At 53.7% G+C, this 27,902-nt stretch overlaps 1 protein-coding gene across 1 annotated transcript; it reads left to right on the top strand.

The window, feature by feature from the left end:
- RGP1 (RGP1 partner of RAB6A GEF complex) lies at positions 1–27,902 on the top strand. The gene is made up of 7 exons (XM_075581695.1): positions 1–142; positions 4,351–4,434; positions 5,703–5,852; positions 19,791–19,937; positions 22,966–23,093; positions 26,034–26,211; positions 27,588–27,902. The coding sequence occupies exons 1-7, from the start codon at positions 34–36 to the stop codon at positions 27,809–27,811; spliced, it is 1,020 nt and encodes a 339-aa protein (XP_075437810.1). The 5' UTR covers positions 1–33; the 3' UTR covers positions 27,812–27,902.

Here is a 27,902-nt window from a genome sequence, read left to right on the forward strand (position 1 = left end):
CTCAGTGAGACGCTCGCCTGGGCGAGCGCTCAGATGCACTGCCAGTTCCACGCCAGTGAGAGCCGCGTGCAGCTCCCTGCGTGCGAGGAACCCAGACAGGACGTGCAGGCAGAAAACGAGACCGTCTTCATCCCCAACCGAGGTACGCTGTCTCATGCACTCTCGCTGCTCTCTGTCTTCCTCTTGCGCCGTCTCTCCCTTCCCCCACCGTCTCTCCCTTTCCCCCCCCACCGTCTCTCCTTCTCCCCCTCACCTCCTCTCCCTCTCCCCCCCACCGTCTCTCCCTCTCCCCCCCACCGTCTCTCCCTCTCCCCCCCACCGTCTCTCCCTCTCCCCCCCACCGTCTCTCCCTCTCCCCCCCACCGTCTCTCCCTCTCCCCCCCACCGTCTCTCCCTCTCCCCCCCACGTCTCTCCCTCTCCCCCCCACGTCTCTCCCTCTCCCCCCCACCGTCTCTCCCTCTCCCCCCCACCGTCTCTCCCTCTCCCCCCCACCGTCTCTCCCTTCCCCCCCCACTGTTTCTCCCCCCCCACCGTCTCTCCCTCTCCCCCCACTGTCTCTCCCTCTCCCCCCCACCGTCTCTCCCTCTCCGCCCCCACCGTCTCTCCCTCTCCGCCCCCACCATCTCTCCCTCCACCGTCTCTCCCTCTCCCCCCCACCGTCTCTCCCTCTCCCCCCCACCGTCTCTCCCTCTCCCCCCCACCGTCTCTCCCTCTCCCCCCCACCGTCTCTCCCTCTCCCCCCACCGTCTCTCCCTCTCCCCCCCACCGTCTCTCCCTCTCCGCCCCCACCGTCTCTCCCTCTCCGCCCCCACCGTCTCTCCCCACCCAACGTCTCTCCCCACCCACCGTCACTCTCCCCCCACCGTCACTCGCCCCCCACCGTCACTCGCCCCCCACCGTCTCTCCCCCCCACCGTCTCTCCCCCCCGTCTCTCCCTCTCCCCCCCCACCGTCTCTCCCTCTCCCCCCCACCGTCTCTCCCCCCCACCGTCTCTCCCTCTCCCCCCCATCGTCTCTCCCTCTCCCCCCCACCGTCTCTCCCTCTCCCCCCCACCGTCTCCCCCTCTCCCCCCCACCGTCTCTCCCCCTCTACCCCCCACCGTCTCTCCCCCTCTCCCCCCCACTGTCTCTCCCCCTCACCGTCTCTCCCCCTCCCCCCCACCGTCTGTCCCCCTCTCCCCCCGTCTCTCCCCCTTTCCCCCCCCGTCTCTCCCCCTCTCCCCCCCACCGTCTCTCTCCCTCTCCCCCCCCACCGTCTCTCTCCCTCTCCCCCCCCCACCGTCTCTCTCCCTCTCCCCCCCACCATCTCTCCCTCTCCCCCCCCACGTCTCTCCCTCTCCCCCCCCACGTCTCTCCCTCTCCCCCCCACCGTCTCTCCCTCTCCCCCACCACCGTCTCTCCCTCGCCCTCCCCCTCCCTCGCCTTCTTGCCCTCCCCTCCCTCGCCTTCTCGCCCTCCCCTCCCTCGCCTTCCCTCCCCCGCCTTCCCTCCCCCGCCTTCCCTCCCCCGCCCTCGTCTTCCCTCCCTCCCCCGCCTTCCCTCCCTCCCCCGCCTTCCCTCCCTCCCCTGCCCTCGCCTTCCCTCCCTCCCCCTCCCTCGCCTTCTGGCCCTCCCCCTCCCTCGCCTTCTGGCCCTCCCCCTCCCTCGCCTTCTGGCCCTCCCCCTCCCTCGCCTTCTGGCCCTCCCCCTCCCTCGCCTTCTCGCCCTCCCCCTCCCTCGCCTTCTCGCCCTCCCTCGCCTTCTCGCCCTCCCTCGCCTTCTCGCCCTCCCCCTCCCTCGCCTTCTCGCCCTCCCCCCTCCCTCGCCTTCTCGCTCTCCCTCACCTTCTCGCCGTCCCCCTCCCTCGCCTTCTCGCCCTCCCTCGCCTTCTCGCCCTCCCTCGCCTTCTCGCCCTCCCCCTCCCTCGCCTTCTCGCCCTCCCCCTCCCTCGCCTTCTCGCCCTCCCCCTCCCTCGCCTTCTCGCCCTCCCCCTCCCTCGCCTTCTCGCCCTCCCTCGCCTTCTCGCCCTCCCCCTCCCCTCGTCCTCCCTCGCCTTCTCGCCCTCCCCCTCCCTCCCCTTCCCTCGCCTTCTCGCCCTCCCCCTCCCTCGCCCTCCCCCTCCCTCGCCTTCTCGCCCACCCTCGCCTTCTCGCCCTCCCTCACCTTCTCGCCCTCCCCCTCCCTCGCCTTCTCCCCCTCCCTCGCCTTCTCGCCCTCGCCTTCTCGCCCTCTCCCTCCCTCGCCTTCTCGCCCTCCCTCACCTTCTCGCCCTCCCCCTCCCTCGCCTTCTTGCCCTCCCCCTCCCTCGCCTTCTTGCCTTCTCGCCTTCCCTCGCCTTCTCGCCCTCCCTCGCCTTCTCGCCCTCCCTCGCCTTCTCGCCCTCCCCCTTCCTCGCCTTCTCGCTCTCCCCCTCCCTCGCCTTTTCGCCCTCCCCCTCCCTCGCCTTCTCGCCCTCCCCCTCCCTCGCCTTCTCGCCCTCCCCCTCGCCTTCTCGCCCTCCCCCTCCCTCGCCTTCTCGCCCTCCCTCGCCTTCTCGCCCTTCCCTCCCTCCCCCGCCTTCCCTCCCTCCCCCGCCCTCGCCTTCCCTCCCTCCCCCGCCCTCGCCTTCCCTCCCTCCCCCACCCTCGCCCTCCCTCGCCTTTCCTCCCTCCCCCGCCTTTGCCTTTCCTCCCTTCCCCGCCCTCGCCTTCCCTCCCTCCCCCACCCTCGCCTTCCCTCCCTCCCCCACCCTCGCCTTCCCTCCCCCGCCCTCGCCTTCCCTCCCCCGCCCTCGCCTTCCCTCCCCCGCCCTCGCCTTCTCGCCCTCCCCCTCCCTCTCCTTCTCGCCCTCCCTCGCCTTCTTGCCCTCCCCCTCCCTCGCCTTCTCGCCCTCCCCCTCCCTCGCCTTCTCGCCCTCCCTCCCCCGCCCTCCCCCACCCTCGCCTTCCCTCCCCCACCCTCGCCTTCCCTCCCCCGCCCTCGCCTTCCCTCCCCCGCCCTCCCTCCCCCCCTGCCCTTGCCTTCCCTTTCTCCCCCCCTGCCCTTGCCTTCCCTCCCCCGTCTTCTCGCTCCCCCCCTGGCCCTGTTTCACACTGTCTCACTCCCTCCCCCTCCCTCCCTCCCCACCCTTCCCTCCCTCCCCCGCCCTTGCCTTCCCTCCCTCCCCCGCCCTTGCCTTCTCTCCCTCCCCTGCCCTTGCCTTCTCTCCCTCCCCCGCCCTTGCCTTCCCTCCCTCCCCCGCCCTTGCCTTCTCTCCCTCCCCCGCCCTTGCCTTCTCTCCCTCCCCCACCCTCGCCTTCTCTCCCTCCCCCGCCTTTGCCTTCCCTCCCCCGCCCTTGCCTTCCCTCCCCCGCCCTTGCCTTCCCTCCCCCGCCCTTGCCTTCCCTCCCTCCCTCCCCCGCCCTTGCCTTCCCTCCCTCCATCCCCCGCCCTTGCCTTCCCTCCCTCCCCCGTCCTTGCTTCCCTTCCTCCCTCCCCCGCCATTGCCTTCCCTTCCTCCCTCCCCCGCCCTTGCCTTCCCTCCCTCCCTCCCCCGCCCTCGCCTTCCCTCCCTCCCTCCCTCGCCCTCCCTCCCCCGCCCTCGCCTTCCCTCCCTCCCCCGCCCTCGCCTTCCCTCCCTCGCCTTCCCTCCCTCCCCCGCCCTCGCCTTCCCTCCCTCCCCCGCCCTTGCCTTCCCTCCCCCGCCCTTGCCTTCCCTCCCCCGCCCTTGCCTTCCCTCCCCCGCCCTTGCCTTCCCTCCCTCCCCCGCCCTTGCCTTCCCTCCCTCCCCCGCCCTTGCCTTCCCTCCCCCCCCGCCCTTGCCTTCCCTCCCCCCCGCCCTTGCCTTCCCTCCCCCCGCCCTTGCCTTCCCTCCCCCCGCCCTTGCCTTCCCTCCCCCCGCCCTTGCCTTCCCTCCCCCCGCCCTTGCCTTCCCCCGCCCTTGCCTTCCCCCGCCCTTGCCTTCCCCCGCCCTTGCCTTCCCTCCCCCCCCCGCCCTTGCCTTCCCTCCCCCCCCGCCCTTGCCTTCCCTCCCCCCCCGCCCTTGCCTTCCCTCCCCCCCCCGCCCTTGCCTTCCCTCCCCCCGCCCTTGCCTTCCCTCCCCCCGCCCTTGCCTTCCCTCCCCCCGCCCTTGCCTTCCCTCCCCCCCCGCCCTTGCCTTCCCTCCCCCCCCGCCCTTGCCTTCCCTCCCCCCCCCCGCCCTTGCCTTCCCTCCCCCCCGCCCTTGCCTTCCCTCCCCCCCCGCCCTTGCCTTCCCTCCCCCCCCGCCCTTGCCTTCCCTCCCCCCCCGCCCTTGCCTTCCCTCCCCCCCCCCGCCCTTGCCTTCCCTCCCCCCCCGCCCTTGCCTTTCCTCCCCCGTCTTCTCGCTCCCCCCCTGCCCCTGTTTCACACTGTCTCCCTCTCTCCCTCTCTCAGGTGAACGCGGGCAGTGCATCCTCTCCACTCCGCCCAAAATCCTATTCTGTGACCTGCGCCTCGACCCGGGAGAGACCAAATCATGTGAGGTCACATTTATTAGGGGGAGGTGGGGGAGGTGTGTGTTATTAGGGGCGGGGGAGAGGTGTGTGTTATTAGGGGCGGGGGAGGTGTGTGTTATTAGCGGCGGGGGGAGATGTCTGTTATTAGGGGCGGGGGAGAGGTCTGTGTTATTAGGGGCGGGGGGAGAGGTCTGTGTTATTAGGGGCGGGGGGAGATGTCTGTGTTATTAGGGGAGGGGGGAGAGGTCTGTGTTATTAGGGGCGGGGGGAGATGTCTGTGTTATTAGGGGCGGGGGAGAGGTCTGTGTTATTAGGGGCGGGGGGAGAGGTCTGTGTTATTAGGGGAGGGGGGAGAGATCTGCGTTATTAGGGGAGGGGAAAGAGGTCTGTTATTAGGGGAGGGGGAAAAGGTCTGTGTTATTAGGAGTGGGGGGAAGAGGTCTGTGTTATTAGGGGAGGGGCGAGAGGTCTGTGTTATTAAGGGCGGGGGGGAGGTCTGTGTTATTAGGGGAGGGGCGAGAGGTCTGTGTTATTAGGGGCGGGGGAGAGGTCTGTGTTATTAGGGGTGGGGGAAGAGGTCTGTGTTATTAGGGGAGGGGGAGAGGTCTGTGTTATTAGGGGAGGGGCGAGAGGTCTGTGTTATTAGGGGCGGGGGGGAGAGGTCTGTGTTATTAGGGGTGGGGGAAGAGGTCTGTGTTATTAGGGGCGGGGGGAGAGGTCTGTGTTATTAGGAGCGGGGGGGAGAGGTCTGTGTTATTAGGTGCGGGGGGGAGAGGTCTGTGTTATTAGGGGAGAGGGAGAGGTCTGTTATTAGGAGAGGGGGGGAGATGTCTGTGTTATTAGGGGCGGGGGGAGAGGTCTGTGTTATTAGGGGAGGGGGAGAGGTCTGTGTTATTAGGGGCGGGGGGAGATGTCTGTGTTATTAGGAGCGGGGGGAGAGGTCTGTGTTATTAGGGGAGGGGGGAGAGGTCTGTGTTATTAGGGGAGGGGGGAGAGGTCTGTGTTATTAGGGGAGGGGGGAGAGGTCTGTGTTATTAGGGGAGGGGGGAGAGGTCTGTGTTATTAGGGGAGGGGCGAGAGGTCTGTGTTATTAGGGGCGGGGGAGAGGTCTGTGTTATTAGGGGCGGGGGGGTGAGGTCTGTGTTATTAGGGGAGGGGGGAGAGGTCTGTGTTATTAGGGGAGGGGGGGAGAGGTCTGTGTTATTAGGGGAGGGGGAGAGGTCTGTGTTATTAGGGGCGGGGGAGAGGTCTGTGTTAGTGCTTTTAACCCGTTCCTGTGCTCCCCCGCAGACTCGTACAGTGAAGTCCTGCCCCTCGCTGCTCCCCCCTCATTTCGCGGCCAGTCTGTGAAATATGTCTACAAACTGACCATTGGCTGCCAGAGAGTTAACTGCCCCATCCAGCTGCTCCGGGTACCGTTCCGGGTCCTGGTACTGCAAGGTGAGAAGCAAGGATCGAGGGGAATAGGAGGGGGGCCGGATCTGAGGGGGAACAGGGGGGTGAATAAAGAGGATCGGAGGAGGAATAGGGGGGGGATAGAGAGGATCAGGGGTAATAGGGGAGTGAGAAGATCGGGGGTAATAGGGGGGGCAGGATCTGAGGGGGAATAGGGGGGTGAATAGAGAGGATCGGAGGGAGGAATAGGGGGGGGATAGAGAGGATCGGGGGGAATAGGGGGGTGAGAGGATCGGGGGGAATAGGGGGGTGAGAGGATCTGAGGGTATAGGGGGGGATAGAGAGGATCGGAGGGGGAATAGAGAGGATCGGAGGAGGAATCAGGGGGGATAGAGAGGATCGAAGGGGAATAGAGGGGTGAGAGAGGATCAGGGGGGTGAGGGGGTATAGGGGGGATAGAGAGGATCGAGTGGAATAGTGGGGGGATAGAGAGGATTAGGGGGGGATAGAGTATTGCGGGGGTAGAGAGGATTGGAGAGGGAATAGGGGGGAATAGAGAGAATCGGAGGGGAATAGGGGGGTTAGAGGATCGGGGGGAATAGTGGGGGTAGAGAGGATCGGAGGGGGAATGGGGGGGATAGAGAGGATCGGAGGGGGAATAGGTGGGATAGAGAGGATTGGGGGGGGGATAGACTGCTCTTTTACTCAAAAGAGTTATATCAAAAGATGAGTATAACTTTATTCTGGTAAAAAATCCTACAATCGCTACCTTTTACCACTTACCGAAAATCCATAAGGACAAGATTCCTCCGCCAGGTAGACCGATCGTATCTGGTATTAATAATATCACCTCGAATGCTAGTGTTTACCTAGATCGGTTCTTAAGACCTTTTGTTGACTCACTTCCTTCGCATCTTAAGGATACGAAGGACGTGCTCCTTAGAATTGAAGACGTCATAGTAGACGCAGACACCCTGCTAGTAGGTCTTGATGTCGAAAGTTTATATACTAGCATCCCACGTCAGGCAGGAATTAAAGCAGTGGAATTCTTTCTAAGGGCACGCGATGAGAACTCTCAGGTTCACAACAGATTTATTCTTCAACTCCTTGACCTAGTTCTCACCAAAAACTACTTTCTTTTTGACCAAAGAATATACCATAAAATACAAGGTACAGCCATGGGTACCACGTGCGCTCCCACCTATGCCAACCTTTATTTAGGATGGTGGGAGGAGGCCGTGGTGTTCATGGAAGAGAACGACATGTATATGGGCCACATTGACATGTGGTCTAGATACATAGATGACATTCTGTTACTATGGAGTGGGACCCGTGAATTACTACAACAATTCATTCAGAAATTAAATCAAAACAATCATAATCTTAAGCTCACATACGAGGCACATTAAGACAAAATCAACTTCCTTGACTTAACCACATCTAAGGGTGACAACGGTAAACTGGAATCAACTATTTTTAGGAAAGCTACGTCAACAAATAGCCTACTCAAGGCAGATAGTCACCATCCACCACACATGATAAATAGTATCCCTACAGGACAATTCCTCCGGCTCAGGTGGAATTGTTCCAACACTCAGGAATATAAACAACAGTCTGGTGATATGATCAATCGATTTAATCAACGTGGCTACAAGAAAGTTGTGATCAACAGAGCCTACCGGAAGGCTCTTAATACTACTAGATCAACACTCTTGACACAAAATCAGCGGATACAGGATGCCACTGACAGTACAATCAGATTCATTGGCAAATATAATGATCAATGGGGATCAATCAGACAGATTCTACAGAAACATTGGCATATACTGATGCAAGATCTTGATCTATCACAGATCCTTAAACATTCACCTAACATGGTATGTCGTAGACCCAAGAACCTTAGAGATCGATTAGTACACAGTCATTATCAAGCTAAGCCAACCAAGACATGGCTTGGCCCTAAACCCTGTGGTTTTTACACATGTGGACGTTGCAAAGCATGTACGTCCATGTTAACGTCAAAAGTTTTTTCTGATTCGGAAAATCTTAAAACCTACAGGATTAAGAACTTTATCAACTGCCTCGCTACTGGAGTTGTATATCTTATTATCTGAAAATTTGTATTGAGCGCGCTGTCTCTCTGTTAGGATGTGCTCACCACAAACGAGACGGGACCGCGGTGCTGAGGTGGGATAGGAAATAACGCCACCCACAGCCACGAGGGCACGTCTTGATTGAAGAGTGGTCTGGGATTCCGGATCGGGGTAGGAGAGGTACGGTAGGTAGAGGGGCCGTTAGCCAAGTCCGGGGGTAGAGAGAGGGACGTTGTAGTTTACCGTAAGCCAGGATCGGGATGCCAGAGGTGCGGAGAGTCGTGTAGCTGTAAGCCGAGTTCGGGATGCCAGAGGTACAGGTAGACGTAGCGGAAGCCGGTTCAGTTCACGAGGAAGTCTGCGGAATAGACTAAGGAGGCAGAGAATGGTGAGAACAACTGGTTCTATGCTCAGCCAACGAGTCAGTGACTCTGCAGGGTATATATAGGAGAGAGGAACCAATAGCAGCGCAGCAAGGTAGGGGTGTGTGGAAAGGCCAGGTTACAGCAGGTATAGGTCCAGAAGGAGTCCCAGGGGAGGAGCCATAAAGCCCAGCAGCCTGGCTGAGTTTGGTGGTAGCCATCAAAAGAGGCGCTGTGCCTTTAAGAGGCGGGAGCGCCTCCGTGTGGACGCGCCTCCGTGAGGCAGTACCATCGGCTGCGTGCGCGGACCCACGCCCTGCTCTGAGAGCAGAAGAGGAAGGAAGATGTGCGCGCGCGCGCATAGAGGGAAAAGCTGACGGCGGCTTGCCTCCGGAGTCCACGTGTGCCGCGGGAGACCCAAATGGAGCTGCAGGTAAGTGAGGAGCACGCCGAGAGCGGCGTGGCTCCAGAATCCTCACAGTACCCCCCCCTTCAGGGGCGACCTCCGGGCGACCATGATAAGGCTTGGAAGGATTCTTGCGATGAAAAGCCTGTAGAAGACGAGGTGCGTGAAGATCCCGGTGAGGAATCCATGAACGCTCCTCTGGTCCGTACCCCTTCCAGTGAACCAAGTATTGTACTCCTCCTCTGGAAATTCTAGAATACAGGACAAACTGCACCTCGTATTCCTGTTGACCTTGAATCATAATCGGACGTGGAGGAGAAGTTTTTCTGGAAAAGCGAGGACTCTGAAACACTGGTTTCAGTAAGGACACATGGAAGACCGAAGGTATCTTCATAGAAGGTGGAAGACATAGCTTGTAAGCCACAGGATTAATCCTCCTAAGTATGGTAAAGGGACCGAGGAACTTGGGAGCGAGCTTCATGGTAGGAACCTTCAAACGGATATTCCTGGACGAGAGCCATAACCTGTCTCCTGGGGCGAACTCCGGTACTTGACGTCGAAGTCGATCAGCCTGGAGTTTCTGTCTCCCTGTAGCGAGCTTCAAATTCTCCTGAATCTTAGACCATAAGACCCTCAGGCGAGAGACGTGCTTGTCCACTGCTGGCACCCCTGAGGAGAGAGAAGAGAAAGGTGACCGAGACGGATGAAATCCAAAGTTTATAAAAAATGGAGATTCTTGGGTAGAATCATTGCGAAGAGAGTTCAGAGCAAACTCTGCCCATGGAAGAAGATCCACCCAGTCCTCCTGTGTATCAGTTATAAAACATCGAAGGTATTGTTCTAGGTTTTGGTTGGCCCTCTCCGTCTGTCCATTGGTCTGTGGATGGTACCCAGAAGAGAACTGAAGCGAAATCCCCAACTTCTGGGAAAAGGCACGCCAAAACCTCGACACGAATTGAGACCCACGATCCGAGACAATGGTAGAAGGTACTCCGTGAAGACGAAAAATCTCCTGAATGAAGACATCTGCCAGCCTGGGGGAATTTGGTAGACCCCTCAAAGGAACAAGGTGCGACTGTTTGGAAAAACGATCGATGACCACCAGAATGGTATTCTTTCCTTTGGACTCTGGAAGCTCTACAATAAAGTCCATAGAAATATGGCTCCAGGGACGGTCTGGAATGGGTAACGGAAGTAGAAGCCCAGCAGGTCTGACCCGAGGCACCTTGTTGCGAGCGCAAATATTACACGCCTTGACAAACTCCTCCACATCTTTAGCCCTCTCAGGCCACCAGAAGGTACGTTGAACCAGATCGTTGGTCTTCCGTATCCCTGGGTGTCCTGCTGATTTAGAGGAATGACACCACTCGAGAACCTTCTTGCGGTGTTGAGGTGCCGTGTAGAGTCTTCCCTCCGGAACCTTGAGTCCCTCAGGAATCCGTGACTGTTCGGATTGAATTTTGCCCATGATATCAAACGAATTAGCGGAGAGGATACAACTAGAAGGAATAATAGACTCCAGCTGCTCCTCAGACCTGTCCTCCGCCAGGAACTGTCGTGATAGGGCGTCCGCTTTTAGATTCTTGGAGCCAGGAATGAAGGAAATGAGAAAGTTAAATCGTGAAAAAAACAAAGCCCAGCGGGCTTGTCGAGCGTTCAAACGCCGTGCCCCTTCTAGGTAGAGGAGATTCTTATGATCCGTCAGAATGGTAATGGGTGTCTCAGTCCCCTCTAAGAAATGTCTCCACTCCTCTAAAGCCAACTTGATCGCTAAAAGCTCCCTATTCCCGACATCATAATTCCATTCAGCGGACGAAAATTTCTTCGAGAAAAACGCACATGGATGCAGTCTGGCTAAGGGAGAAGTTCTCTGGGACAGAACAGCCCCAGCCCCAATGTCCGAAGCATCCACCTCCAAGGTAAATGGGAGTTTAGGATCTGGGTGGGTGAGGATGGGAGCAGACACAAAAGCCCTCTTAAGCAGATCAAACGCCCTTATGGCGGACTCCGACCAAGATGAAGGATCAGCACCCTTCTTGGTGAGGGCAGTTATGGGAGATACGGTGGACGAAAAATTGCGGATGAAACGTCGATAATAGTTTGCAAAACCTAAAAAACGTTGCACGGCTCTAAGAGTAGTCGGACGAGGCCAGTCCAGAATAGCCTTAAGTTTCTCTGGATCCATGTTAAAACCAGAGTCCGAGATGACGTAACCCAAAAATGCAACAGATTTGAGGTGGAACTGACATTTCTCCAGCTTCGCAAAAAGATGGTTCTCCCGAAGACGTAACAGTACTTGTTGAACATGTTTGATGTGTTCTTGAGTGGATTTAGAAAAAATGAGGATGTCATCCAAGTAAACAATAAGAAATGAGTTCAGAATGTCCCGAAAAATCTCGTTGACAAAATCCTGGAAAACTGCTGGTGCGTTGCACAAACCGAACGGCATAACCAGATATTCGTAGTGACCGTCATGAGTGTTAAAAGCAGTCTTCCACTCGTCCCCCTCTCGTATCCTTACTAAATTGTAGGCACCTCTTAGATCCAGTTTAGAAAAGATATTTGCTCCCTGGAGACGGTCGAAGAGCTCCGGAATCAAAGGCAGAGGATAGCGATTTTTACGAGTGATATTGTTCAAACCCCGGTAGTCTATGCATGGGCGGAGAGAGCCGTCCTTTTTTTTGACAAAGAAGAAGCCTGCTCCGACCGGGGAAGACAATTTTCTGATGAAACCCCTCTCTAAGTTCTCAGCGATGTAAGTGTTCATGGCCCTTGTCTCTGGGAGAGAGAGAGGATAGGATCTTGCCCTGGGAAGAGGTGCGCCCGGAAGTAGGTCGATAGGACAATCAAAAGAACGGTGTGGAGGTAGAATCTCGGAACGTGCCTTGTCGAAAACATCACGGAATTCCCAGTACTCAAAGGGTAAGGAGTTAATCTTCTCAGATAAGGTAGACAAACCACCAATTCTCTTGAAAATCTGGGTACAGGTCTTGGCACAAGAAGGAGCCCACTGGATAGGTTTCTGATCCGTCCAGTCGATGCGAGGATTATGAAGTTGAAGCCAAGGAAGACCCAAAATCAACTCAGCAGAAGGAGTGTGGATTACATCGAGGGTAATGATCTCCGTATGGACGTTGACGAATTGTAGAAGAAGAGGCACCGTCTGTAGCGTGATAAAAGCTGGTTTAAGCGGTCGACCGTCAATGGCCTCCAGTCCTACCGGCGTCCTCCTGTTGACCAAAGGGATATTGTTCAGTCTAGCAAAAGTCTCATCAATGAAATTACCTGCAGAACCAGAGTCAATGAACGCTTGTGCCGGAGTGTGAAACCCCTCTCCAGACAGTGTAATGGGCAAGGTTATCCTGGTGGGAAGGATGTTCTGGACGATGGGAGAAAGTGTCAATATTCCCAACGAAACTCTCCGGGATCTCATTGGGAGCTGGCGTTTCCCGGTGCGTGAGGACACTGGGGTACAGCGTGACCGGAATTGCCACAGTACATGCAAAGGCCGGCCTTGCGCCGACGCAGTTTCTCAGCAGGAGACAGCCTATTGCCTCCCAACTGCATGGGTTCTGGAATGTCCCCGGAAGGAGGTAGCGGAGCCACGAAGGAGGGAGCAAGAGTTCTTGAAACCCGCATACGGACATGGGAGCGCTCGTATCTCCGCTCCAGCAGACGCTGATCCACACGAATGGAGAGAGCGATCAACTCCTCCAGGTTAGTGGGACGATCTCGTGCAGCAAGCTCATCCTTTAGGGTCTCCGACAGACCTTGCCAGAATGCAGAAGATAGAGCCTCATCATTCCAACCTGTCTCAGCAGCAAGGGTGCGGAACTCCACTGCATACACGGCAACCGAACGATCTCCCTGGATTATGTGGTGAAGAGCAGAAGATGCCGTTAACCTCCGTGCGGGAGTATCGAAGACTCTTCGGAATTCCTCGACGAAGAGATCGATGTCCTGTGTGATGGCCCCCTGTCGTTCCCAAATGGGAGAGGCCCACGCCAGTGCCTGGTCGGTGAGAAGGGAGTAGATGTAACCAACCTTGGAGACAGAAGACACAAAGCGAGAGGGAGAGAAGTTAAATTGGACGAGACATTGGTTAATGAAACCCCGGCATTCTCGAGGATCCCCCGCATAGTGTCTGGGAGGCGGAATCCGTGGTTCCGGAGCAGACGCAGACGGAGGTGTCGGAGCAGGACTAGCCGGTACAGGAGCTGCCACGGGAGACAGTTGCTGAGAGAGGGTACGAACTTGAAGAGTAAGGGTATGGACGGTTTGCTGCAAGGTATCTGTCCGTTTATCTGCTTGGTCTAGGTAAGTCTCTAGTCTGGCAAACAGAGCAGTATGAGCGTTTAAAGTGCGCTCCACCTCAGCGGGGTCCATGTTTGATGGGCTGAGCATAATGTTAGGATGTGCTCACCACAAACGAGACGGGACCGCGGTGCTGAGGTGGGATAGGAAATAACGCCACCCACAGCCACGAGGGCACGTCTTGATTGAAGAGTGGTCTGGGATTCCGGATCGGGGTAGGAGAGGTACGGTAGGTAGAGGGGCCGTTAGCCAAGTCCGGGGGTAGAGAGAGGGACGTTGTAGTTTACCGTAAGCCAGGATCGGGATGCCAGAGGTGCGGAGAGTCGTGTAGCTGTAAGCCGAGTTCGGGATGCCAGAGGTACAGGTAGACGTAGCGGAAGCCGGTTCAGTTCACGAGGAAGTCTGCGGAATAGACTAAGGAGGCAGAGAATGGTGAGAACAACTGGTTCTATGCTCAGCCAACGAGTCAGTGACTCTGCAGGGTATATATAGGAGAGAGGAACCAATAGCAGCGCAGCAAGGTAGGGGTGTGTGGAAAGGCCAGGTTACAGCAGGTATAGGTCCAGAAGGAGTCCCAGGGGAGGAGCCATAAAGCCCAGCAGCCTGGCTGAGTTTGGTGGTAGCCATCAAAAGAGGCGCTGTGCCTTTAAGAGGCGGGAGCGCCTCCGTGTGGACGCGCCTCCGTGAGGCAGTACCATCGGCTGCGTGCGCGGACCCACGCCCTGCTCTGAGAGCAGAAGAGGAAGGAAGATGTGCGCGCGCGCGCATAGAGGGAAAAGCTGACGGCGGCTTGCCTCCGGAGTCCACGTGTGCCGCGGGAGACCCAAATGGAGCTGCAGGTAAGTGAGGAGCACGCCGAGAGCGGCGTGGCTCCAGAATCCTCACACTCTCCAAACGACCCCCCTCTCACGGCTACCCGGTTCGCAGCTCCCAATCTCCCGTGATCAGCGGGGCATAATCAGCAATACAAAAAACAAAAATAGGAGCGCATGAAAATGAAACCAGAAGAAACCAGAATTAATACATATATTTTTATCATGAAAAATCATTCATCATACAAAAAATACACATAATACAGTAATATAATACTAACCTTGTCTAAATTGACACAAAAAAATTATGCACGAGCCCTAGCCACACAGGAATAATGGATGTAAACACCCAAATGCACAACCCTAGATTGTGACAGGGAAGGAGAGGTGCTAGGAATGCAGGATGTTATAGAAAAAACAGACCGTAGGCACTAGAATTCCCCTTTGTGCTCCTCGTGGCAGGTAGGGCTCCACCAGCTACACAAACTGACTGTCGTCACGGACGTGCGTCGCTGCGTTATGACATCACCAACATGTTTCGTGTCACATGACACTTCATCAGGGCTTGGCCATAGACACTCAGAGAGGCACTAATATACCTCCCCTGGTTCCTATATTAAAGAATTGGGAACCATGTCTCATTTCAGGCTATCAAACCATCCAATCAACTGCTCACATACTAATTGACAAATCAATATAACTAAATGCTAACAGTAAATTATAAAAATGATAATAAATACATGACACTTACAAAATAATACCCACACAAATACATAACTTGACAAAACTTAAAATAATAAACTATAATTGATTTAAAAATAAATTTAAAATGACACATATAAATAAAAACAATTTAATATACTTGGAACCAAAGCAATGACTATTAATTAGTCTATTGTTCCTCATGATGCAACATAATTATAATGAATTAATTTGTAAACATAAAAATATTCAGAGCTATTTAAGCTCTAGACTTCTTACAATTACATCATTGTCTATACCTTAAAAAATAAAAAAATATAAATATATATATTATAAAGAACAAGAGATAAACACAATTATCGCAGCTTGTCCTGTATAATAGTTCTTTTGAAAGCTCCTTTATTGTCCCTGAATATATTTGTATATAGTTATCATATCCCCTCTTAGACGCCTCTTTTCTAATGTAAATAAATCTAATTTAGCTAGCCTCTCCTCATAAGTTAGAATGTCAATCCCCTTTATTAATTTGGTGGCTCTTCTCTGCACTCTCTCTAGTTCCATAATGTCTTTTCTTAGGATTGGTGCCCAAAATTGTACTCCATATGCAAGTTGTGGTCATACTAATGCTTTGTAAAGGGGCATAATTATGTTTACTTACCTTCCATCCATTGTCCTTTGATGCAAGATAAGATCTTGTTTGCCTTTGCAGCTACTGCATGACATTGGGCACTATTGCTAAGCCTGCTGTCTACAAGCACTCCTAAATCCTTCTCCATCGAGGATTCCCCCAATTTATCCCCATTCAATGTGTAAGTCGCCTTTTTATTCTTGCATCCTAAATGCATAACCTTACATTTATCTGTATTAAACCTCATTTGCCATTTACCTGCCCACGTTTCCAGTCTCTCCAAGTCCTTCTGAAGAGAAATTACATCCTGCTCTGATTCTACTACCTTACACAATTTAGTATCATCAGCAAAGATGGAGACTTTGCTCTCGATCCCAACCTCAAGGTCATTAATAAACAAGTTAAAAAGCAGGGGTCCCAGTACCGATCCCTGAGGTACTCCACTCACGACCCTAGCCTAACCTGAAAAAGTTCCATTTATGACAACCGTCTGTTGTCTGTCCTTTAAACAGTTTTCAATCCAGGTGCATATATTATATATTATTACTGAGTCCAATATTCTTTATTTTATACACCAACCTCTTGTGTGAAACCGTATCAAAAGCCTTTGCAAAATCTAAGTAGACCACATCAACTGCATTACCCTGGTCTAAATTCCTACTTACCTCCTCAAAGAAACAAATGAGGTTAGTTTGGCAAGATCTATCCTTCATAAATCCATGCTGACTATTACTAATAATTTTGTTTTCCATTAGGTGTTCTTGAATATTATCCCGTATTAAACCTTTAAGTAGCTTCCCTACTATTGAAGTCAGGCTTACAGGTCTGTAATTCCCCGGGTGTGATCTAGCTCCCTTTTTAAATATAGGCACCACATCTGCTTTATGCTAATCTTGTGGTACTGAGCCTGTGTAAATGGAGTCCTTGAATATTAAATGTAATGGTTTTGCTATTACTGAGCTTAACTCCTTGAAAACTCTTGGATGTATGCCATCGGGGCCAGGTGCCTTATTTACTTTAATTTTTACATGTCGCTTATGAACTTCTTCCTCAGTTAACCAATTATTCATTAATATGGAGGTTGTGGCTTTCTCCTTCAGCACTACTATTGAACTTGATTCTTCCCTGGTAAACACAGAAGCAAAGAATTTGTTTAATACCTCTGCTTTTTCCTTATCTCCAATAATCTGCCTACCCATCTCACACTGAAAGGGTCCTATATTTTCTTTTCTCATTTTTTTGTTATTAAGGTACTTAAAGAACTTTTTAGGGTTGACCTTACTTTCTATTGCAATCCTTTTTTCATTATCCATTTTTGCTAATTTGATTGCCCTTTTGCAATTTTTGTTACATTCCTTATCATTCTGATACGATGTCTCTGTCCCTTCTGACTTAAAGAATCTAAACGCCTTCCTCTTCTTGTCCATTTCCTCCCCTACCTGTTTATTTAGCCACATTGGTTTTGACTTATTTATTTTATACTTATTACCCAAGGGTATACACTGATAAGTGTGCTTTTCTAACAATGTTTTAAAGACTGCCCATTTATCTTCTACATTTTTCCCTGCAGAAACATCATCCCATTGTATTACTACTAGATTAGACCCCAGTTTATTAAAATCTGCCTTTCCAAAGTTGAAGGTCTTTGTTGAACCCAAGTAATCTGTTTTTTGATAATTTATTTCAAATGAGACCCTGTTATGATCACTGTTACCCAAATGTTCCAGGACTTGAATATTTGTTATTACTTCTACATTGTTTGATATGACCAAATCCAGAACTGCCCCTCTCCTGGTTGGTTCCTCAATAATTTGGGTCATATAATTGTCTTTAAGCACCCCCAAAAACCTGTTTCCTTTTGTTGTAACGCTAATCTCATTGCCCCAGTCTATGTCTGGATAATTAAAATCCCCCATTATGCAAACATGACCCAGTTTTGATGCCTTCTCCATTTGCAAAAAACGGGGGAGTAAGGGTGTGATCAAACTAAACCATACTAAATGTGTAGAAACTTAATAATAATAATTCGATTGATAATGAAAGATAGGTGCAACTGTGAACTGAAGTGAATCAGAAAAAGTGAGGGGTACAATGGTTTGTACACCAAAAGAAATTCACTTAAATGCACACTACCCAATATTTAAAATTTAACCTTTAATAGTCAATCCTTAAAACATATATTACCAATTTGTAAATGTGATAACGTGTAAAAATAAATTAAATAAATAAATAACTAGTGCAACTAGGCAGTCTCTGATGTTGAAATGTCTGAGTGTATTCACAAAGCTGGAAGATGGGAGACTGCTAGATTGCAAACAGCCGGAGTGAGCAAAAAAGCTCACTACTTCATTGATAAGCCTAATGGATAATAAACATCATGAGGGTTATTGGCATGAACACTTGAACAGGACCTTAACTAATATAGCAAGTCCCACCTGGCCACTGCCCTAATTTTTATATAGATGGCTAATCTAATGAATGGCTGACTAGTACTGTATTAAAACAACCCCATGAAGGGGGCTGACATCATCAAACACGCGTCCAACGCGCGTTTCCCTCCTACTACGGAGCTTCCTCAGGGACAAAATTTTTTCTCCATTTGCAAAAGTATTTTAGCTTCCTCAATCTCACAGATATTTGGTGGTTTATAGCATATTCCCACAAACATTTTCTTTATACCTTTATCTCCACTGCTAATTTCTATCCACAAAGTCTCTACATTTTCATCATTCCCTTCACAGACATTATCCCTTATAATAGGTTTTAGATCCGGTTTAACATATAAACATACTCCACCTCCCCTTCTATTTGTTCGATCCTTCCGAAAAAGAGAATAACCCTCTAAATTAACTGTCCAGTCATGAGTTTCATCCCACCATGTTTCAGTAATGCCTATGATATCACACTGCTCCCTTGCAGCTATTAATTCAAGCTCCCCCATTTTATCTGTCAGACTTCTTGCATTAGCAAGCATGCATTTCAGTTTTTTTTCAGCCTGTACTATTATCTTATCTGCTCCTTCCTTTCTGCGCCCACTTGGTTTAGTCTTTAGAAGTTTTCTAGTATTATCTGTATTTACTATGGGTGTCTCACTGCTTGTCAAACTTGCACTTGCCCCCATTCTACCTCCATACCCCCTTGTAACCTCATCTATTCCATTTAGTTCATTATCTGTTTCATTCCCCTCCCCCCTCTATCCTAGTTTAAAATCTCCTCCAACCTTTTTAGCATTCTCCCCCCTAGCACAGAAGATCCCTCTTCATTGAGGTGCAATCCGTCCCTAGAATATAGATGGCACCTCTCAGAAAAGGAGTCCCAGTGCTCTAAAAACCCAAACCCCTCCTTCCTGCACCACTTTCTTAGCCATGCATTAACCTCCCTGATCTCGGACTGTCTCCCTGTGGTAGCGCATGGCACTGGTAGTATTTCAGAAAATACTACCTTGGAGGTCCTTGCCTTGAGCTTTTGGCCTAGATCTCTGTAATCATTTTTTAGGACCCTCCATCTATCTCTAACTTTGTCATTGGTGCCAACGTGTACCAAGACCGCCGGGTCAATCCCAGCCCCCCCAACAATCTGTCTACCCGATCCGCAATGTGCCGAACCCGAGCACCCTGGAGACAACACACTGTTCGGTTCATGCGGTCCTGGCAACAGATTGCCCTATCTACCTTCCTAATAATGGAGTCCCCTACCACCACAATCTTTCTTTGTATCTGAGCATCCTGAGTCCCCACTGTGCTGAAGGAACTATTCCCCTGGCTGCTAGAAGAATTAGTCTCCCCCAGCCTTGCCATTACTGCCCCAACATTCCCAATATCTTCACTCAACATGGCAAATCTATTGGGATGTGTCAGCTCAGAAACGACCTGCCTCTCCCTATTGCCCCTGCTTCCCCTTCTAAATGTCACCCAGCTACCTACCTGCTCCTCACTAACAGAAACCAAGCTACCTACCTGCTCCTCACTAACAGCGCCACCATCTGCACCACTAGTCGATGCAAGGGCCTGCTCAGTGAGCTCTAATTCCCTTTCAAGATTGCCAATGTCCCTCAATATTGCAAGTTGCCTCTTCAGATCAGCAATCTCTGATTCTAAAGATACCACCTGCTCACACTTCTCACAGCGGTATGTTCCTTGGAACAGCTGCTCCAAGTGCACATACATGTGGCAAGATGTGCATTGAGTGGCATTTTCAATCCTGCTCATTCTAGCAACTATGAAGTTTAGAAGTACTAACAGAAAACTGTACTTCAATAACTATACCTTGTTTTACCGCTTCCTTGTTCAAACTGCTTCTGGTTCTAACTGCACACACTTTTACCAACCAGCACTTGAAATCAACCACACAGATCAGTCAGTACACATACCTGATGCAGGTGTGTTAAGGACCTTGCTATGATAATATCTATCACGTCGTCTTCAATATGTAATCATCCCTGCTATACCCTTCCTGAACAGACAGGGCTATCTATGTATATATAAATATATACTCTCCAGTGAGTGTATATATGCACACTCCCTGTACATAACATTGATTTCGCCGTTGAAGCTCTAACGCTCACTCTCCCAATGCCCTCTCTCTCTCTGCCTCTTTCTCCCTGCCCCCTTTCTTTCCCTCTGCCCCCCCCCCCCTTCTCTACCTGCCCCCCCCCCTCTCTCCTCAGCCCTGCAGGGTTTCCAGCTCCCTCAGGAGGATGAGGTCGCTCCCTCGAACCCATTCATGGAGGATGATGACGGGGCGAAGAAGGATTCCCGTCTCCTTGACTCAGCTGTAGAGATTCTCATGGCGGTGACATCGCGCCGTACCCTGCGTGAGTACCGAGAGCACTCCGCACTACGACACTGCACACTCCCTCCCTCTGTGTCCTTGTGTAACCCTCTGTAGGGGAGTGAAGGAGTTAACTTGCTCCCTCTGCTGTTAGGTTTCTCCTGCCTGAGGTGTATGAAATGAACTCCTGATTGAACAGGGTTTAAAAGGCAGGAAGTAACTTCTTTTCAGTGTCCCTGTTAGAGTTCCTGTTCTGCAAGAGAGGAGGGTCACAGAGGATTGCCTGTGACCTCGCTGGGATTCACAACCAGCACCCATGGAGCTCTAGCTCGCATGCTTATTGTTCACCAGAGGGATTAGCCTGGGTACAGTGGGGACCCCAAAGCCCCGCACCACAGAGTAGCCTGCACAGAGATAGGGCAACAGACTTCCTGACAGCAGCAGGACTGCAACGCCTGCATCTGATGTTCACCTGGAGAAACCGGAGATGCCGGACCAGCACAAGCAGATAAGGACTTTATATATTGTTCCCTGGTATTGTTTCATATGTTTTGGGGCTGGTAACTGGCTTAGCTGGCCAGCCAGGTAGCTAGGGTACTGTTTAGTAAGTTTCCCAAGATGGAGTAGGCTTTCTTTTTATGCTTTGTATTTTTGCCTTAAAGCAACAGTGTGCCCGGTGTTTTGTTGTGTTTGTGGAGAAATAAACCACTCAACGTTTTGCTACAGCCTAAAATGCATTGTGTGGACAGGCCACTCCATCACACACTCGCTCTGTGTGTCATTGTGTCACGCGACCTCTGTGTGTCATTGTCACGCTCCCTCTGTGTCATTGTGTCACGCTCCCTCTGTGTGTCATTGTGTCACGCTCCCTCTGTGTGTCATTGTGTCACGCTCCCTCTGTGTCATTGTGTCACGCTCCCTCTGTGTGTCATTGTGTCACGCTCCCTCTGTGTGTCATTGTGTCACGCTCCCTCTGTGTCATTGTGTCACGCTCCCTATGTGTGTCATTGTGTCACGCTCTTTCTGTGTGTCATTGTGTCACGCTCCCTCTGTGTGTCATTGTGTCACGCTCCCTCTATGTGTCATTGTGTCACGCTCTTTCTGTGTGTCATTGTGTCACGCTCCCTCTGTGTGTCATTGTGTCACGCTCCCTCTGTGTGTCATTGTGTCACGCTCCCTCTGTGTGTCATTGTGTCACGCTCCCTCTGTGTGTCATTGTGTCACGCTCTTTCTGTGTGTCATTGTGTCACGCTCCCTCTGTGTCATTGTGTCACGCTCCCTCTGTGTGTCATTGTGTCACGCTCCCTCTGTGTGTCATTGTGTCACGCTCCCTCTGTGTGTCATTGTGTCACGCTCCCTCTGTGTGTCATTGTGTCACGCTCTTTCTGTGTGTCATTGTGTCACGCTCCCTCTGTGTCATTGTGTCACGCTCCCTCTGTGTGTCATTGTGTCACGCTCCCTCTGTGTGTCATTGTGTCACGCTCCCTCTGTGTGTCATTGTGTCACGCTCCCTCTGTGTGTCATTGTGTCACGCTCTTTCTGTGTGTCATTGTGTCACGCTCCCTCTGTGTCATTGTGTCACGCTCCCTCTGTGTGTCATTGTGTCACGCTCCCTCTGTGTGTCATTGTGTCACGCTCCCTCTGTGTGTCATTGTGTCACGCTCCCTCTGTGTGTCATTGTGTCACGCTCCCTCTGTGTGTCATTGTGTCACGCTCCCTCTGTGTGTCATTGTGTCACGCTCTTTCTGTGTGTCATTGTGTCACGCTCTTTCTGTGTGTCATTGTGTCACGCTCTTTCTGTGTGTCATTGTGTCACGCTCCCTCTGTGTGTCATTGTGTCACGCTCCCTCTGTGTGTCATTGTGTCACGCTCTTTCTGTGTGTCATTGTGTCACGCTCCCTCTGTGTGTCATTGTGTCACGCTCCCTCTGTGTGTCATTATGTCACGCTCCCTATGTGTGTCATTGTGTCACGCTCCCTCTGTGTGTCATTGTGTCACGCTCCCTCTGTGTGTCATTGTGTCACGCTCTTTCTGTGTGTAATTGTGTCACGCTCCCTCTGTGTGTCATTGTGTCACGCTCTTTCTGTTCGTCATTGTGTCACGCTCCCTCTGTGTGTCATTGTGTCACGCTCTTTCTGTGTGTTATTGTGTCACGCTCCCTCTGTGTGTCATTGTGTCACGCTCCCTCTGTGTGTCATTGTGTCACGCTCCCTCTGTGTGTCATTGTGTCACGCTCTTTCTGTGTGTCATTGTGTCACGCTCCCTCTGTGTGTCATTGTGTCACGCTCCCTCTGTGTGTCATTGTGTCACGCTCTTTCTGTGTGTCATTGTGTCACGCTCTTTCTGTGTGTCATTGTGTAACGCTCCCTCTGTGTGTCATTGTGTCACGCTCCCTCTGTGTGTCATTGTGTCACGCTCCCTCTGTGTGTCATTGTGTCACGCTCCCTCTGTGTGTCATTGTGTCACGCTCCCTCTGTGTGTCATTGTGTCACGCTCTTTCTGTGTGTCATTGTGTCACGCTCTTTCTGTGTGTCATTGTGTCACGCTCTTTCTGTGTGTCATTGTGTCACGCTCCCTCTGTGTGTCATTGTGTCACGCTCCCTCTGTGTGTCATTGTGTCACGCTCTTTCTGTGTGTCATTGTGTCACGCTCCCTCTGTGTGTCATTGTGTCACGCTCCCTCTGTGTGTCATTGTGTCACGCTCCCTCTGTGTGTCATTGTGTCACGCTCCCTCTGTGTGTCATTGTGTCACGCTCTTTCTGTGTCTCATTGTGTCACGCTCCCTCTGTGTGTCATTGTGTCACGCTCTTTCTGTGTGTTATTGTGTCACGCTCTTTCTGTGTGTCATTGTGTAACGCTCCCTCTGTGTGTCATTGTGTCACGCTCCCTCTGTGTGTCATTGTGTCACGCTCCCTCTGTGTTTCATTGTGTCACGCTCCCTCTGTGTGTCATTGTGTCACGCTCCCTCTGTGTGTCATTGTGTCACGCTCCCTCTGTGTGTCATTGTGTCACGCTCTTTCTGTGTGTCATTGTGTCACGCTCCCTCTGTGTGTCCTCTCTCCTTCCTACAGACCAGTATAATATCAGTAATTCTCGGGGTCGTGTTGGGACTTTCTGCATCTTTAAGACGGTTTATAAGATTGGTGAGGACGTCATTGGGACGTTCAATTTCTCTGATGGTGAAATACCCTGTCTGCAGGTGAGTAACAGAGACCCCCGGCTGTGTGTGTGGGACAGTGACACAGATGCCCCCCCGGCGGTGTGTGCGGGACAGTGACACAGATACCCCCGGCGGTGTGTGCAGGACAGTGACACAGAGACCCCCGGCTGTGTGTGTGGGACAGTGACACAGATACCCCCCGGCTGTGCGTGTGGGACAGTGACACAGATACCCCCGGCGGTGTGTGCGGGACAGTGACACAGAGACCCCCGGCTGTGCGTGTGGGACAGTGACACAGAGACCCCCGGCGGTGTGTGCGGGACAGTGACACAGAGACCCCCGGCTGTGTGTGTGGGACAGTGACACAGAGACCCCCAGCTGTGTGTGTGGGACAGTGACACAGATACCCCCCGGCTGTGCGTGTGGGACAGTGACACAGAGACCCCCGGCTGTGTGTGTGTGTGTGACAGTGACACAGATACCCCCTCCCCCCGGCTGTGCGTGTGGGACAGTGACACAGATACCCCCCGGCTGTGCGTGCGGGACAGTGACACAGAGACCCCCGGCGGTGTGTGCGGGACAGTGACACAGATACCCCCGGCTATGTGTGTGGGTCAGTGACACAGATACCCCCCCGGCTGTGTGTGCGGGACAGTGACACAGATACCCCCGGCGGTGTGTGCAGGACAGTGACACAGATACCCCCGGCTGTGTGTGTGGGACAGTGACCAGAGACCCCCAGCTGTGTGTGTGGGACAGTGACACAGAGACCCCCGGCTGTGCGTGTGGGACAGTGACACAGAGACCCCCGGCGGTGTGTGCGGGACAGTGACACAGATACCCCCGGCTGTGTGCGGGACAGTGACACAGAGACCCCCGGCGGTGTGTGTGGGACAGTGACACCGAGACCCCCGGCTGTGTGTGTGGGACAGTGACACAGAGACCCCCGGCTGTGTGTGTGGGACAGTGACACCGAGACCCCCGGCTGTGTGTGTGGGACCGTGACACCGAGACCCCCGGCTGTGTGTGTGGGACAGTGACACCGAGACCCCCGGCTGTGTGTGTGGGACCGTGACACCGAGACCCCCGGCTGTGTGTGTGGGACAGTGACACAGATATCCCCGGCTGTGTGTGCGGGACAGTGACACAGATATCCCCGGCTGTGTGTGCGGGACAGTGACACAGATACCCTCGGCTGTGTGTGTGTGTGTGCGGGACAATGACACAGAGACCCCCGGCTGTGTGTGTGTGTGTGGGACAGTGACACAGATACCCCCTCCCCCCCGGCTGTGTGTGCGGGACAGTGACACAGAGACCCCCGGCTATGTGTGTGTGTGTGGGACAGTGACACAGATACCCCCTCCCCCCGGCTGTGTGTAGAGACAGTGACACAGAGACCCCCGGCTGTGTGTGTGTGTGGGACAGTGACACAGATACCCCCTCCCCCCGGCTGTGTGTAGAGACAGTGACACAGAGACCCCCGGCTGTGTGTGTGTGTGGGACAGTGACACAGAGACCCCTTCCCCCCCGGCTGTGCGTGTGGGACAGTGACACAGATACCCCCGGCTGTGTGTGTGGGACAGTGACACAGAGACCCCCGGCTGTGTGTGTGGGACAGTGACACAGAGACCCCCGGCTGTGTGTGTGTGTGTGTGTGTGTGTGTGGGAAAGTGACACAGATACCCCCTCCCCCCCGGCTGTGTGTGCGGGACAGTGACACAGAGACCCCCGGCTGTGTGTGTGTGTGTGGGACAGTGACACAGATACCCCCTCCCCCCCGGCTGTGTGTGCGGGACAGTGACACAGAGACCCCCGGCTGTGTGTGTGTGTGTGTGGGACAGTGACACAGATACCCCCTCCCCCCCGGCTGTGTGTGCGGGACAGTGACACAGAGACCCCCGGCTGTGTGTGTGTGTGTGTGGGACAGTGACACAGATACCCCCTCCCCCCGGCTGTGTGTAGAGACAGTGACACAGAGACCCCCGGCTGTGTGTGCGGGACAGTGACACAGAGACCCCAGGCTGTGTGTGTGTGGGACAGTGACACAGATACCCCCGGCTGTGTGTGTGTGGGACAGTGACACAGAGACCCCCGGCTGTGTGTGTGTGTGTGGGACAGTGACACAGATACCCCCTCCCCCCCAGCTGTGTGTAGAGACAGTGACACAGAGACCCCCGGCTGTGTGTGCGGGACAGTGACACAGAGACCCCCGGCTGTGTGTGTGTGTGTGTGTGGGACAGTGACACAGATACCCCCTCCCCTCCGGCTGTGTGTAGAGACAGTGACACAGAGACCCCCGGCTGTGTGTGTGTGTGTGGGACAGTGACACAGATACCCCCTCCCCCCCAGCTGTGTGTAGAGACAGTGACACAGAGACCCCCGGCTGTGTGTGCGGGACAGTGACCCCCGGCTGTGTGTGTGTGTGTGTGGGACAGTGACACAGATACCCCCTCCCCTCCGGCTGTGTGTAGAGACAGTGACACAGAGACCCCCGGCTTCCTCTCACACACTCGCTATCTCTCTTCGTCTCAGACACACTCTCTCACTCACACTTTCTTCCTGTCACACATTCTCTCTGGAGCTCTCTTCCCCTCACACTCACGCTCTCTTCCCCTCACACACACTCTCTTCCCCTCACACTCTCTCACTCACACTTTCTTCCTGTCACGCATTCTCTCTGGAGCTCTCTTCCCCTCACACTCACGCTCTCTTCCCCTCACACTCACTCTCTGGAGCTCTCTTCCCCTCACACTCACGCTCTCTTCCCCTCACACTCACGCTCTCTTCCCCTCACACACACTCTCTTCCCCTCACACTCTCTCACTCACACTTTCTTCCTGTCACGCATTCTCTCTGGAGCTCTCTTCCCCTCACACTCACGCTCTCTTCCCCTCACACTCACGCTCTCTTCCCCTCACACTCACGCTCTCTTCCCCTCACACTCACACTCTCTTCCCCTCTCACCCGCACTCTCCACAGTACTCGGTGTCCCTGCAGACAGAGGAGAGTGTGCAGGAGGAGTACAGACGCTCCCGTGGTCAGGCTGTGTCCATCAGCAGCCACGCCCAGCACCACGAGTCCTGTCTGCACACGGCCAGCAGTAACTTCAGCCTCCCTCTGCCCCTCGGCTCCTGCCCCGGCTTCAGCACCAACATCAGTGAGTTACTGGGGCAGGTCTCCTAAATTCAACCCGTGTAATCTACACATCCCCCAACCTGTCCCCCTCCCGGTTACCAGAGCAGCGAGAGAGGGGGCAGCAACAGTGGGAAGGAGAAGGTTCTGGCAGAGCCCGGGCGACCAGCTGGGGGGCAGGGTGAGAGATCAGGGCTGAGAAGTGGTGAGGAGGACTATGGGATATGAGCGGGGGGCAGAGTGAGAGATCAGGGCTGAGAGGTGGTGAGGAGGGGGAGGTGAGGAGGACTATGGGATATGAGCGGGGGGCAGAGTGAGAGATCAGAGCTGAGAGGTGGTGGTGAGGAGGGGGAGGTGAGGAGGATTATGGGATATGAGCGGGGGGCAGAGGGAGAGATCAGAGCTGAGAGGTGGTGTTGAGGAGGGGGAGGTGAGGAGGATTATGGGATATGAGCGGGGGGCAGAGGGAGAGATCAGAGCTGAGATGTGGTGAGGAGGGGGAGGTGAGGAGGACTATGGGATATGAGCGGGGGGCAGAGGGAGCGATCAGAGCTGAGAGGTGGTGGTGAGGAGGGGGAGGTGAGGAGGATTATGGGATATGAGCGGGGGGCAGAGGGAGAGATCAGAGCTGAGAGGTGGTGGTGAGGAGGGGGAGGTGAGGAGGACTACGGTATATGAGCGGGGGGCAGAGGGAGACATCAGAGCTGAGATGTGGTGAGGAGGGGGAGGTGAGGAGGACTATGGTATATGAGCGGAGCAGAGTGAGAGATCAGGGCTGAGATGTGGTGGAGTGGGAGGTGAGGAGGACTATGGTATATGAGCAGAGCAAAGTGAGAGATAAGAGCTGAGATGTGGTGAGGAGGACTTTGAGATATGAGTGGGGGGCAGAGGGAGAGATCAGGGCTGAGATGTGGTGAGGAGGACTTCATGGGATATGAGTGGGGGGCAGAGGGAGAGATCAGAGCTGAGATGTACGGAGGACTTTGAGATATGAGCGGGGGGCAGAGGGAGAGATCAGAGCTGAGATGTAGGGAGGACTTTGAGATATGAGCGGGGGGCAGAGGGAGAGATCAGAGCTGAGATGTAGGGAGGACTTTGAGATATGAGCAGGGGGCAGAGGGAGAGATCAGAGCTGAGATGTAGGGAGGAGCAGAAGGTGGGAGGTAAGGAGGACTTTGGGATACCGAGTTTGATTACAAGGCAGGAGAGGGATTTAAGAAAGGGAACCTTTAGCTAAAGAGTGACCGTAGCAACGTGAGATCAGTGAAGGAGCAGCACGTTTTAGCCAGAGCGGAGAGTAGGAGAGGGATGTGTTCGATGTCCCACCCGAGCAATGAGCTTTGGTGATGCCATCTACTGCTGTGTCCTCTTTGTCGCCCCTTCTGTTTCGTTCCTCCATAGTATCTTTGAAGTGGCGCCTGCACTTTGAGTTTGTCACGTCCCGGGAGCCGGTGGAAGCGCCCACTGTGCCTGAAAACCAATCTGAGATCATCACCTGGACTGGGGCCGGGCATATAGAGGTGGACACCTTCAGCTGGGACCTTCCAATCAAAGTGCTGCCCACCAATCCCCTGCTGGCCTCCTACGTGTCCCCAGTGCCCTGCTCACACTCCATCTGTATCTGAGGAGGCGCCGGGAGGTCACTGCGCCTTTTACCGAGGCCATGGACCAATCAGCTTGTGTTTATAGGACTAATAAAGTTACAGGAGGAAGTTA

The sequence above is a fragment of the Ascaphus truei genome, unplaced genomic scaffold (genome assembly GCF_040206685.1).
Source record: "Ascaphus truei isolate aAscTru1 unplaced genomic scaffold, aAscTru1.hap1 HAP1_SCAFFOLD_1491, whole genome shotgun sequence".
NCBI classification, from domain to species: domain Eukaryota; kingdom Metazoa; phylum Chordata; class Amphibia; order Anura; family Ascaphidae; genus Ascaphus; species Ascaphus truei.